Source organism: Colias eurytheme, chromosome 27 (genome assembly GCF_061535395.1).
Source record: "Colias eurytheme isolate Ceu_HAF_F1 chromosome 27, ilColEury1 Martin Lab GWU primary, whole genome shotgun sequence".
In the NCBI taxonomy this organism is placed as follows: Eukaryota; Metazoa; Arthropoda; class Insecta; order Lepidoptera; family Pieridae; genus Colias; species Colias eurytheme.
Genome location: NC_143006.1, coordinates 4,400,188 through 4,414,982, shown reverse-complemented (window position 1 = coordinate 4,414,982; position 14,795 = coordinate 4,400,188). Strand labels below are relative to the sequence as shown.

The window sequence follows — 14,795 nt, the reverse complement described above, 5'->3', positions numbered from 1 at the left end:
ATACACTATACGATCATTTTCATTCAAATAAACTGCAAACTATTTTGCCTAGGATTTATGGAATATAAAACTCAGGAAAATAAAATTTCTAGTACCTACTATATCTGGCAACACAATTTATTTAAACATTCAAAATGATAATAAATTACTACTAATAAGGAGGAAAGATTTTGTTGTTTGTTTCTACCAATTATTAAGTTCCGAAACTACTAAACCGATGTTAAAAATTCTTTCAATATCATAAACATTAATGCGGAGCGACAAAGGTATGTTTTACTTTTTTACCGTAGTAATTACAGCTGCTATAATATATTAGAATCAATGTAAAGCTACTTTTATCTTGTAGGTAGGAAAAATAAAATGCTCAACGATAAATTAGTTTTGAGCAGCGCGCAATAACGAAGACGCTCGTCTCTTCTTCGGTGCTGCGGCCTCTAGTCTTTTTCTCTCTGCTTCTTGAGCATCAGCTATATCATAAACATCTTTGGGGGCAACCTGGGATAATACTTTAATATTTAGTTAGGTAGGTACCTGATTATAGTAAGAAAACTGTGAGTAAGAACAAAGATTGTCTTATGCAGCGAGGTTTTTGGGTACACATAAGTGATAAACATTTGTTAGGGGTAATTAAAGATGCCTATTAGTTATTTAATATTGCACTTCATTGAACATGGAAATGTCTTAAAAATAATATTGTTTAATTCACAGTATAATTAAATTAATCATGAGCTGGAAACTTAGATCATTAAGTAATGGATGGAGTACGCTGGCAAATGTTCTAACTAAACTTTCTGCTGATTTTGGTGCGGGGAGGGTAACTCACACTATTGAAACACAATCACACATTCACAAAAATAATTTGTGTCACGAAAGTCGTAAAAATTTACGACCTTTTAAGCGACGAGTTTTTAAATTCAACTCTATCCCTAAGTTCATAAAGATTAAATTTGTATTTCATTCCAAGTTGTCTCGTGTGGAGTGCGGTTCAATATCGCGTTCTAAATTCAACTTTATAACTTGTATCATAAAGATTAAATTTGTATTTCTTTAAAAGATAGTCTCGTAAGGAATGCGGTTCATTATCGCGTTTTAAATTCAACTTTATCTCTTAGTTAATAAAGATTAAATTTGTATATTTTCTTTCCATGATAGTCTCGTCTCTCTCTCTCTCTAAACATGACTCGATTATTTGTCTTGATCATATCGCTAAACGATACATCGACGATTATTAGAAATTGCATTTATTTATTTATTTATTTATTTATAATTCTTTATTGAACAAAATATGAGAAAACAATAGTATGCAAAAAGAAGTAGAAATACAAAAGCATAATTTGCCCAAAAGGCGGCCTTATTGCTAAACAGCAATCTCTACCAGGCAACCTGGCGGGAGAGGAAATGCAAGAAGAATTTAATTAGAAATGTACGATAAAAAAATAAAAAAATATACACAAATGAAAGGTTATTCCATCTTTTTTAATATTCGACATGTTTGAATTGCTTCTGCAAGACTTGACAGTGCAAAACGGAATTTTTAGCGGAGCACTCGCAGACGTCCTTTCAATGTTTTACGAATACGCAGAGTGTTTGTAATCGATTACGCAAGTAGTTTTTATGAAAGCATAAGATTTTTCGATTCGAATAATCTTATACCTCGGCAAAAGGGGAAACGCCTGCGAGTGTTATCCATTACAGTGCGACACAAAAGAGATGAAAATAAATGAGGGCGCCACCGTCGCTCATATAGCAACACTGATACTGCGACGCAAGCGATCTTGATACTATAGAATAAAAATCTAAAAATCTATATAATATGTATAATCTAAAATAAATACCGCGATTTAAACCGTTATAATTGTTTCATTGTAGCAATAGTGTAAATTTAAGACAAAAATACATTAGTATTTTAATTGACCTACCTAGGTCAAATTTTACTTAAATGTATTTGGAATTAGTTATTTTATAAAAATCGGTCAAGTGTTCAGACTGCAGAGGCGCACATAGAATCAAACATACAAACAAACAAGCATACATGCAGCTCAAACACATTACCCTCTTTCTGGGTCCGTTGGGTAGAAAAAAAACAAGGCGATTTGAAAACTACATATTTTTATTTTTTTTGTAGATAAATTTTGTACATTAATATAATTCATCAAAATCTAAATATTCTACTCCTTCAAAGGACTGATCATCACTCTGTTTCGAAGTACTGGCAAGAGGGTACGGGGCATCTTCAGTATCATCATTTGGTTCTTTAGCACTATAACAGCTATCTGAGTCATCTTCACTGCTCTCATCACCAACGTGAATAATAAATTTCTCTATGTCTTCGTACAGGGTTTTGCCTTCATTTCTACTCCCTTCCTCTACTATCCTGCGTACTGTGCTTTCAGAAACCCCTATAACAAACGAATTAAGATGAATAAAATCAAATAGTACATTTAACATATTTTTATAGTAGCTTAAAACTAAAACTTCCTTTATTTTATTAATTTTTTTTTAATGTAGGAGGCCAGCGTCCCTGCGCTACTCTAGTAAGTAGTTAGAAAGCTAAATCTAAAATATGATTTTTTTTCTTATGGTTTGATTGATTAATAGATAGCTGTATGAAAACAGTTATCACTATACTATGTAGTAAAATCTAAACTAGGTACTTTATTTGAGGCTGGTTGGATTGGATATAACTTCTTGACTCAAATTGTGCTGGTCGCACTATAAAAACTAGTTTTTGTTTACATACAAATAACCTCAAATTAAATTGCGAAAACGTAATAATCGCCATACATACATACATTAAACACTCGTCACTAATGGAATATTCTATTTTACGTAGTACTGAGCAAAAATAAAAGGAATCTCACCGGTATATTCTGCTGTACGTTTGTAAACGTTTTCCAAATCAGTCAATAACTTTCCAGCTTGAAATTCGGACAAACACCGAATAAAAACTTTATACACGACATCACGGACACCGCTACGTTTAACCTTTTTCATGATTTCTCCTTTTTTATTTAAATTTCTTGTTCTAAATAACAATTTTATCTCAATAATTCTCCATTTCACGAAAAAAACAACAAATTTTTATTCAACTTGACAGCTACATAGGCAATTCAGGGTTGCCAGGTAATGAAAAACGAATTAGTTCCAATATAATTAATTTCATCTCTTTTATGTCGTACTATACTTAATGATCTAAGGCTGGAAAGCACAAAGCGTTTAATTTTGTCGTCCTTGCCAGTTAAAAAAACCATTGCATACGTAGTATATTATTATTAGTCTGTGCTATTATTTATTGATACTTGAAATGTCAGAAAATTGCAATTTGCATATTTCAATGTCAATTGTCAAATTCTAACTTTTATGTGGCGTTCGTCGATCAACGATCAACGGCAGTTTTATTGTTGCCAATTGTTGCCAAGGGTAATTTGAAACACATAACTTAACTGGCTTAATAAATCATCTTCAACTTAATTTTATTCATATTTAGTATCCGACAAGTTAGTAAAGCAAAAACATGAGGGGTCGCGGTTCATACAGGGGATCATCAAACAGAGGCCATGGCCGAGAAAATAACCAACAAGGCGGTCCTTTAATGACCAATCATCTAAGGGTAAGTAAGATATTAGCAGATATTTATCCTTGAAGTAAAATAACTGACTATACCGCTATTCCTAGCATTAGTACGCTCTTACTTGTTAATTTAATTGTGTCATTTTTTCGTCTATACTACAAAGAAACAATGTAACATAAAGGTGTACTAAATCCAAAACCGGCTAATTTTTCTTTAACAAATAAGAAACAGGATTATGTATATAGTCTTTTTAATTACCTATCACCTCATACAACTATGTATGCTTTTTTATTAAAATATTGTGGCAAATTATGTCCAGAATTCTAAATTGTTTTATTTTTTTAATTTCTGTATAGTCAGGTAAATTCAGTAGAAAATTGTGAGAAGTGTTTGTATTTGTATATGTTAACTAGTACTGCATATTAGTTAGATACATCAATTTTTAATAGGAATTAGATATTGAACTGGAGATTTTGAAAAGGAAGAGGGATATGATACAACAGGAGCATGAGCTGCTCAATCGGGAGCGCCAATTCAATTTAAAGGTAAATTATATTTTGTTAACTATTAACTGACTTGGGGCTTTTTAATATTTTTTTTAATTTTCAAACGTTATTTCCCATATCCAAGTGTAGAAATACATAATTTCATTATTCAATGAAACATTTCATTAAAATCCACTGAGGCCTTCTTGAGTCACAAGTGGTGTGACTAATCCAAAATATTTTTTTATACATAAATATTTAATTCTCAGTTTTTTAGGTTTCTAAAAAGAATCCTTATGGTGAACATTTATTTCAATTATTTTTAATTTGGCATTAGATGTGATCTTCTTTTTCAGTATATTGTGCTTATTTTTTCTCTAAATGCTTAATGTGAAACTCTACTAAGTAGGTTCTAATGTTTATTAATTACATATAGGACTAGCTTCCGCCCACGACTTTGTACGTGCATCCCTGTTTTTCCCCGTTCCCGCAAGAATTTCGGGAAATCCTTTCTTAGCGGATGCCTACGTCTTTCGTAATTTCAGCCCGATACGTCCAGTGGTTAGGGCTGTGTGTTGATAGATCACTATATCAGTCACCTTTGAGTTTTATATATATAGATTTGAAAAGCATTATTGCCATATTCTTTAGCCCATTACCATTTCTCTTCAAATAAATGATATCTTAAAAAAAGGTTTTACTTCAAACATATCCCAAAATTTTGTGCCAAATATGGCATTTTCTTAGTTTTTCTGTGTTATGAAGAAACTTTTGACTTTGAATTTCCCTTGAAATTTACTGATGTAAATATTCCATACCCATGAATTATTTGAATGAATCTTCCATGTTAACCCATTGAGCCCCAAACGGCCCGATCGGTCCACGACACAATAGATTTTCTATTGTGTCTGTGATTCCGGGGCCTGAGTTATTATATATTTCATTTAACATACTTTATACATATTATGATGTAAGAGTTCCAAAAAGGAGGAGGTTCTTTGTTTGTTTATATGTATTTTTTATTTAAAAATCTCCCAAAAGATCAAATTTTGGTCATCCATCTTATATGTCATTCTAACCTAAGATGCATCATCTATGTTCTGGTGAATTTAAAAAAAATTCACATAAATCCACATTTGGTTACTTACTGCTTGTTTTTGTGTTTTATCTATAGCAAAATAATCTACATTAATGATGTCATACATCAGTAATGTAGATGTTTGTTGAATACCCAGCCTTACGATAAAACAAGTTGAAGTACAATATAAGTACATACTAAAATTCAATGTTTTGCTGAGCAAAATTTGAATCATATGATAGCCGGAGGCATCGCACTAACAATATCCATATTTTCACTTAATTTTCAGAGGCAGTACCAACAAGAACCTTCTAGCTCCTATAGCCAGAACTCTTACAGGGCGAACTATGACGATAGTTCCAACTACTATAGACCTCAGGGCACTAAACGCCAGGCCGTAGAGCCTCAGCCCCTGCGGCGATACGAGCCGCCGCAAAGAGTCGAGCCATGGGCGCAAAGTAGTGCCCCACCCAAACCTAAAAACTACCACAATCCTAAACCGCCACTACAACCGCAACCGCTCCTCAGTCTTTACATGGACCCGCAAAAACTCAACTTCAAACAATCCAAGCCCAATTTCCCGAATCGGCAGAACTCAAAGCCGCCTCCGAAATCTTTGCCGCCTCGGAAAGATTTCAATCCGACCAAAGTTACCAAACCGAAACTGCGTACTACCTTCATAGAAAAACCACAACCGGTGGCACCGGCTAAAAAGTTGCTCGTCGATGACGATGTCATATTGCAGCCCAATGTGAAAGCGTCCCCTCAAATGAACGGTCGCTTGGAATTGGCTCTGGGTATGATCATGAAAGATATAAAACAGTTTGAGCCGAGCGGAACGAACCCCTCCCTGACATTCTTTGTCCTAAAAATGATCAAGAAGATAATCCGAGGTCGGATCCGTGGGGTCATGATTGGTAAGGTGGTCGGCAACGTGCAGGATATTGTTGATACATATCGCAAAAAATATCCCAAAGACACCGACACCGAACTGTTTGAACTCGGCAAACAAGCCCATGACTACAACCTTGCTTCCCTGGGCGAAAAGTCCAACTTCGAATCAGGTAGTTATCGCTTCATTTTATAATTTATTTCCAATGAATGACTCAAGACAACCTGGAGTCGTTCATGGAATAAACGTGAATACACAATATTGAAATATAGCAATGAACTGAATGTTCATTGTGTATTCAATATTCAATAGTAATTGTTTTATTACGAAATCTAAGGTGTTCTATTCTTTAAAAAAAATGTATTTATAAAACATTTGAATACTAAAATATCAAATTCAACTAATGTGTTGTAATTTAGTTTCATGTGGTAGATTTTAATCTGTATTTTAAATGAAAAGTGAATGAATAAAAACTTGTTACAATACTGCCAGATGATGACTGGAAATTGAGGCAATTTACTGTTATTAATTATTGGGTATTAAAAGATATTTAAATACAAATGTAACAGAAATATAACAAAAAAAAAATATTTGTAACATACTTCTTTATATTGTAAATGTAAGCTTGATGAAGGCCTTTTCATTATAAAATGAGACTGTATAGTTGAAGTAATTTAACAGTATACTAATTTATAAGTTGACTTTCAGAGGAACCAAAGAAATATTTTAGGATGAATATCACAAAATTGCTCAGCAAGAAGTTGGAAGAAATATTCAATCACGTAAGTCGTAAAATAAATATCTATGAAATAGGTGAATATTTTTATATATAATATTTAGGAAATGATAACTATAATACTTACATGTTTCTAGGCGAAAGATATGTACGCAAATAAAAACAATCCGGCTGTAATTATGAAACTAATGGATAATGTCGCTGATATAACGGAGAAGAATGAAGACGATCCAAATGCAACCATTCCAGTAGCACCAGAGAAAGATAATCTTGGGGTGGAAGAAATTGAGAAAAATATAGCGAAGGCAGAGTCGTATGCAAAGCTTATGGAAGCTCTTATTGAAGAAAAGTTGCCTAAACTATTGCCTAGGTTTAAATCAGTAAGTCAATTGTAATTTAACTAAATTCATATGTAAAACACTTTGATTGTAACCTCATAACTTATAAACTTTATGTTTGATTATAATTTGTGTTTGTAAAAAAAAAACTAAAACAGGTAGAATAGGATAGAGAAAAATCAATCAGTCAGTTGTGTCAAGTGCACTCTGCAATCATTGCAGCAGTATTTTATTTAAAATAATCAATATGCCAAAAAAGAGCGTGTGCGCCGTGTCAGAAGTGAAACTTCTTTGGCAAGATTCAAAGATACCAAAATTGTCGCCTTACTATATGACGTGACGGTATTGCCATGACGCGACCTTTAAATTTTATTCACAACGCGCCTAAAAGTTTCATTTAAAAAAAAAAGACGTGTGGCACTCGGGGACTGCCGCAGTAAAGCTATTGCATGCTATGCCTTCAAGCCACACCTCCGTGCCCGTCCCCGTGGGGACCGTGAGGTTTTTTCGTTACGGAATTTCTGGATTCGGTCTCCGCGCTCAAGGCCCGCGATAGAAGCTATGCCAATAGCTTAAAAATCTCTTACTTTCTGTCTGTCCATTTCTATAAAATATCTTTTACTTATAATATATCCAAATTGAATTCTTTCAGAACATGTTAACTGTATTAGACGTAGACAAGGAGTACTACGATTCAAAAGCAAAAATCGAAGAAGAAACTATTAAATTGGCGGTGAAATTGATGTCCAATAAAATTGACCTTACCAAGGCAGATAATAAAAAAATCGATACAGTGGTTATCTGTGATTCGCCTAAAGTTATAGATTTATGTCAAGAAGAGGAAACCAAAATTATTGATGCTGAAAATACAGAAAAATCGGAAGATAAACCAACACCAGTTGATCAAAATACAGAAACAGTGGCCGCTACTCCAGATATATCTGTCCAACAAATAACTAAGAGTAGCGCTTCGCCATTACCCAATACGCCGTCAAAAATTATCGATTATCCGTACTTTGTGAAGGTAAATATAAACACGGTTTGGTTTATTTAAAGTATCTTATTTAACGATTTTTCTAACTTCTCAATATCTAGTGGATGCAATTTTCTTCCTATATGAATCAGATGGTACATGTTTAAGCATGTGGATATCTCAACAAATTTATTTTTCAGTTCTTCTGCGCATACTATTTTTTGGAATATTATAATTAACTAATAAACCTTTTTAAAATATTTGAGCTAAACATATTCATATATTTTCATATAATAGCAGTTGGATTCCTTACTTATCCTTATAATTTATATTTTAGCTCATTGGTCGTCCCGAACTACCATCGCGCCAAGCCGTTTATGATTTCTTGGAACAATTCAAGCCAGCGAGTATTAAGAAACATAAGACTGTCAGTAATTTGTTGGTGCTCGGTTTTAACGAGAAAGAAGGTTTTGATAAAATATTGGAAGCAAGTGGTAAAATTATTGGTAAGTCATAATATCATGTCTTCTGCTATTTATGCAAAAAAAATGTTTTTTTGGAATATTTAATTAAATAAGGGCCGATTTTTCAATGCTTGGATAAAACTTATTCGTTGAATAATGTATAAAGCTACCATTTTAAAAATGTATTCTAATTGCCCGTATTTGACAGTTTACGTGACATATAAATACTATCGTGTAACTATAGGACGGATAAATTTTATCTAAGCATTGCAAAATCGGCTCTTGTTTGAATATTTTTTATGCATGAAATGCATAGTATATAATAGTAAAAATAGTTTTTAAGCCTATTTCCGTCAATTCCAAGTTGTGAACAAAAAAAAAATTTCATTTGTTATAGATAATTTTCAAGCAACTCATATTCAATTCAATCAATTCATAACTCACTTTTACTTTTGAAATCCCTAAGTTCGACATTTTTATAAATACAGGTACCAACACGCTCATCGCTAAGGCGAGTGAAAAAGTCGCTACAACACCACTCAACACGCCAGTGAGGAACGAAACCAACAATAGTGTTGATAAAACAGATAAAACTAATAAAACTGAACCAGATCAAAGCAAAGATACATCAATTAACACAAGTGGTACCAGTTTACTTTCTTCCGATTTGGACGAGCAAATATCCAACTTACTAACAACAATCCGACAAACAGATGAGCTCAACACATCTGATAATTCTAAGAAAGATACAGAATCTAAAGATACGGAGGAAAAAGAAAAAGATAATAGTTGTGATGCTGCAATGTTAGATGCACCTGATGTACCTGCAAGTAATGATAAAGTTGTTGCTATGGAACCCATTGCTGAAGAAGATGAAAAACTTGAAGACAAGAAAGAAGGAAATAAAACAATTGAAGATAAAATAACGCCAGAGGAAAGTAAAGAACAAGAGCAGAAAAAAGTTGCGCCAAACGACAATAATGATGCAAATAAAACTGACGACACAAACAAAGACGATGCTTCAGTTGATACTGGCGAAAAAAATGGTGATACGATTAAAGAAGAAATAAGTGAAGATAAAGATCCAAAAAACTGTTTGAAAGATTCTGGCAGAGCTACTCCCACTAGAGCTTCAGCAAGATTGGCCACTGTTACACCAAGTTCTATTAAAACTCGACGAGCTAGTCGATTAGCGCTCAACAATCCGTAGAATACGTAAAAATGTGTAATTACATATTATGCATGTAATTTGTTTTATTATATACCTGATTTTAAACCTGTGTTTAATTAAAATATATAGGACTCCATGAAAAATAATCGTATGTAGGATTAGATTATTTTCGTCACACATTTATTTTAAATTATTCATTAATTCAATTTGATTGCGACTTTTTTGATTATACAATCTTTTTTATTATATAATAAACAATGAAAAATATATTTTGTTTTATTTTAATCCAAGTACCTATCATCTAACATAAAATAACGATAGATTATGAAAAAAATGTCGAAAGAAATTGCATTTTCATTTTAAATTTTCATTGGAAAATCTGATTTATTTACATGAAAACAAATATTAAAGGAAAAGTTTCCATTTATACAAAGCATACATACCATGAGTTGATTAATGTAGTATTCGTATGTGATCGTATCAGAAACAGGATCGAGCGCAGTCTGCATCATTTCTTCAAATTCCTCCTGCAATTTTCATTTTCGATAGCCCGAGATATAATAATTTTAGTTTGCATAAAAGTATACAAGTACACATTTCCAAAATGCAAAGTAAACTCGTTGAGCAAAAGCATGTGCCAAAAAAAAAGCGATATTAGCGATTCTAATGAAATCAGATTTATTTAGAGCAAGAAAATTTAAGAGACATTGGTCGAGCCGTTCGGAGTGGTGTAGGTAATGTGTATCTAAAAAGTACAAAGGTACAAAGTTTTCTAGGATTGGATTGGTAAAAAAGGTACACCATTTATCAATTTGAATACCTGTGTAAACGGCTCCCCTTCTTCCATCATGAGTTGTGTAAATCTCTCCTTTGTGAGATAGCCTCGACCCTCTTTATCGAAGTATCGGAAAGCAGCTAATAACATTTCTGCACTAGCCGGATAAAACCTATGTCACATAGCCAAAATAAAATTGTTAAAGGAAATACGAACATTATATTAACGTTAATACTAGTTAATAGACACAGTAAAAAGCTAGATTAGTGTAGATTGAGGTGCAACAAGTAACTTGTCTTTCTATAGCTCTGTGTTTTAGACTGTAGGTACACTATAAGTTACACATTTTCGTGATAATTTTCATAAAAATCCATTCAGTTGTTTGGTCGTGATTGAGTAGCTTTAATGACACTCAAACTTTGTGTCCCTTCGTCCAGCATACTCACCATGGAATCCTGATATTTCATGAATGTCAAAAAACTGTTCTGAAATAGTGCTAAATAGTGCCCAAAGGAAAAAAATAGTGCTCTTGTACTTGCGAAGTTATACCCATAGTTCGATGAGTATGCTGGACGAAGGTTTCGCCCAGCATACTCACCTCCGTCCGGAGAATCTGTATACGCTTCAAACATAATTCATACTTCAAAAAATAGTTCCCAAATAGTGCCAAACGGTGCCCAAAAAGAAAAAACAGTGCTCGAATAACTTCGGAGTTATAGGCTTCGTTCAGTGAGTATGCTGGGCGTAGGTTCTACGCCCAGCATACTCACCTCAGTGCGCGAATATCGAACGAGCTATAGGTATAATTTACGTCTCAATAAATTGTGCTTGAAATAGTGCCCAATATCAGTCCAATTTTTGCTTGACTTTTGACTTAGAAAACCATTAAATTTTAATGTAAACTTCTACATACTAACGTAAAACGGGGTACAGTCGTCGACACATGTTTTTGGACAAAAATATTAAACTTTCTAATTGTAGACTTCATGTTATTGGAAATAATTATGGTATTTTCTCACATGTCAAAAACTTTCGATTAAATGCATTATTATATATTTTATAAATAATAATAAATGAATGAAACTTTAAGCGTAAATGAAGTCTATTACCACAGACTACTATTACTTCATTGCATTGTGTGTTTGTCTGAATAAAAACCAGTAGAATTGGAGGATAAAACCAGGCCTCCGCAGAAGTAGGTATATAAATAGGTATTTGAGATCCAATTAGATAAACAAACAAGTTACATTACGTTATTATGTGTGTACCTACCTACATCAAACCTTTAAAAAAGTAACTAAGTAGGTACCCATTTTTAAAACTTCTTAAGCATGTCCTTAATTTTAAGTGTACAGTGTCATATTCAACGAAAAAATGAACGTGTTTTTGTAAAAAACAACTCGCTTGCTACCTAGTTTTACAGTGCAATTAATGAATGAGTGTAAAATCAATTTAGTTAAATGCCACTATTATAAATTGAAATATACTTACTGATTTGGGTGCAGCTCCTATATTGATTACGTACTAGATACACAATTTTATATAGGTAAATAATGACATCACCAACACATTGTTTGGTTTTGCAACCCACTATGTAGTCAAACTCAAAAGCCGGCGTTATTATAATGATGTGCGACGAAGTAAACAAACAAAGAAACTGAGAAGCGCTTGTTCGTTTCGATTGCTTTGTGACACAAAATGGACCCTTATCACCTTCAAAATACAGATCAGTCTTGTCTAATAATCGTAAGATGTTAGGGCAGCGCCATCTAGTATTTAAACATAAACATATTCATTTGCGTCGCGGGCGCCGCGCGTCGTAAGCCCCATACCTATTGACCGTACGTGCATCCATTACTGCCACACTATATTGAACTTTATCACATGAGGAATACAGGTCAATTCCGTAAACGTTGTGGTACCGTCCTTGATCCGGAAAATGATTATCTTATATATAAAAATGAATCGCAAAATGTGTTGGTAAGCGCATAACTCGAGAACGGCTGAACCGATTTCGATAATTCTTTTTTTATTATATTCCTTGAAGTACGAGGATGGTTTTTATGTAGAGAAAACGTAAATATGTACCACGGGCGAAGCCGGGGCGGACCGCTAGTTTTGAATAATTTTGTCAGTTGTAATGTAAGCATTAATAACAGCAACTTTATTTTTCATGCATGATTTACTTCATTTGATATCTTAATCCTTCAAGCGCCGTGATCTAGACAAAATATATAAAATCATTGTTCCTAGCTACCGGGGTCCCATGCGACGCGCGAAGGCTTAATCATATTATTATAAAGTATTATTAAAATAATGTGTAATTAATAATATTGCGATTCTAAAGTAAATACTCCCTTACATAGACAATTAATAATTTACACAAGACAAAAATTGTTAGAAAGAAAGTTAATAATATTGTATTCGACTGTACTCAATGTAATGTATGTAGAAGTTTACAATCAAATTTAATGGTTTTCTAGGTCAAAAGTCAAGCAAAAATTGGACTGATATTGGGCACTATTTCAAGCACAATTTTTTGAGACGTAAATTGTACCTATAGCTCGTTCGATATTCGCGCACTGAGGTGAGTATGCTGGGCGTAGAACCTACGCCCAGCATACTCACTGAACGAAGCCTGTAACTCCGAAGTTATTCGAGCACTGTTTTTTCTTTTTGGGCACCGTTTGGCACTATTTGGGAACTATTTTTTGAAGTATGAATTATGTTTGAAGCGTATACAGATTCTCCGGACGGAGGTGAGTATGCTGGGCGAAACCTTCGTCCAGCATACTCATCGAACTATGGCTATAACTTCGCAAGTACAAGAGCACTATTTTTTTCCTTTGGGCACTATTTAGCACTATTTCAGAACAGTTTTTTGACATTCATGAAATATCAGGATTGTAATACTCACCATGGTGAGTATGCTGGACGAAGGGACACCAAACTTTCGCATTTATATTATTCGCTTATACATAAAAACGAACTGCAGTATCTTTCCAAGTACATATTTACATACTTTTATCCGTATAATTTACCTGTGTTCTATCATCACCTTACACATATAAGGCAGAAAGTTAGCCAGAGGTACATTTCCTGTAGCCTCCTTGTTTTCTGTGGCTAAAATAACTTCTTGTATTTCTGCTTCAGTTGGGCAACATCCTGAGTTATTTAAATTAATATTATAACATTATTTAAAATGGATATAAATATCTATTAAAAAGCTTTTTATATAAAGATAGATTAACATACCTAATGAACGCAATATAGTTCCTATTTCTCGAACATCTACTACTTGCTTCCCAGAATGATCAAACACTTCGAACGCCTCTATTATTTTTTTCTCTAGGTCATTGTTGGCCTGAACTGTAGAGAATATTTTATATTTAAATGGAATAGGGTAAGTATAGTTAATTGACTTTGTAGTGAGCAAGATTCAGATTTCCATTGAAAATCATCTACTTTTCAAATCGAACATGTAGTTTCGGTTTTTGCATACAGAAACTTTTCAGCTTTTACTTACTTTTTGGTTCCTCCTTCCGTGCCATAATTGAGATTCAGAATAATATCATTTAGTAAATTAATTATATAAAATACTATCTAAATATATTGATGTAAAGTTGTAAATAAACAAATAACCATTCCCATAGCAACCATTTATGCCACGATCATTTGAAATAGGGTTCGTTCATATTAACCATGTTTGCACTAATCTTCTTATGTGTTGGTAAGCGCATAACTCGAGAACGGCTGAACCGATTTCGATAATTCTTTTTTTATTATATTCCTTGAAGTACATACGAGGATGGTTCTTATGTAGAGAAAACGTAAATATTATGTACCATGGGCGAAGCCGGGGCGGACCGCTAGGTCATAAATAAAGCTGAAGAGTTTGTTTGTTTGAACGCGTTAATCTCAAGAACTGCTGGACTGATTTCGAAAAATATTCTATCGTTGGTTATGTACGTGGATCACGTACGTACCTAGCGGTTCTAAGTGATCTATTTTTTCTATAGGTTCGATATCGTAGATACTTTTACGCTACATAATACTCGATCAAGATTGTGTGTGCATATTTTATAGGTTTTAAATAAGTGTAAAGTATTTTCACTACTACTCGCATGACCTGACAAAAACTTGAAATTTTATGCAAGAACATATTGATAGCGAGACATACATTATTATTCGTAGAATACTTGATTTAAAAAATACGAAGTTTCTTAATAGCATGGACTAATATATTTGTAGTTAGTTCGACTTCCAGTAAATTAAATAGTACCTAACTTGGTGCTTTTGTTATGTTTAAGAT

At 33.3% G+C, this 14,795-nt stretch overlaps 3 protein-coding genes across 3 annotated transcripts; 1 reads left to right on the top strand and 2 right to left on the bottom strand.

Annotated features, from left to right (window-relative positions):
* Window positions 1–375: 375 nt before the first annotated feature.
* Window positions 376–14,034, bottom strand: LOC149896866 (dynein regulatory complex protein 8). Its single transcript, XM_090117294.1, has 6 exons — window positions 14,010–14,034; window positions 13,739–13,852; window positions 13,525–13,648; window positions 10,529–10,655; window positions 10,152–10,235; window positions 376–495 (listed from the first exon to the last, which is right to left on the bottom strand). The coding sequence occupies exons 1-6, from the start codon at window positions 14,032–14,034 to the stop codon at window positions 376–378; spliced, it is 594 nt and encodes a 197-aa protein (XP_089973420.1).
* Window positions 1,697–3,047, bottom strand: LOC149896868 (uncharacterized). Its single transcript, XM_090117319.1, has 2 exons — window positions 2,862–3,047; window positions 1,697–2,399 (listed from the first exon to the last, which is right to left on the bottom strand). The coding sequence occupies exons 1-2, from the start codon at window positions 2,992–2,994 to the stop codon at window positions 2,140–2,142; spliced, it is 393 nt and encodes a 130-aa protein (XP_089973445.1). The 5' UTR covers window positions 2,995–3,047; the 3' UTR covers window positions 1,697–2,139.
* LOC149896867 (uncharacterized) lies at window positions 3,358–9,975 on the top strand. The gene is made up of 8 exons (XM_090117154.1): window positions 3,358–3,610; window positions 4,021–4,116; window positions 5,424–6,198; window positions 6,735–6,808; window positions 6,900–7,142; window positions 7,753–8,124; window positions 8,411–8,579; window positions 9,026–9,975. Exons 1-8 carry the CDS (start codon window positions 3,515–3,517, stop codon window positions 9,745–9,747), a joined length of 2,547 nt encoding a protein of 848 aa, XP_089973280.1. The 5' UTR covers window positions 3,358–3,514; the 3' UTR covers window positions 9,748–9,975.
* Window positions 14,035–14,795: the final 761 nt, after the last annotated feature.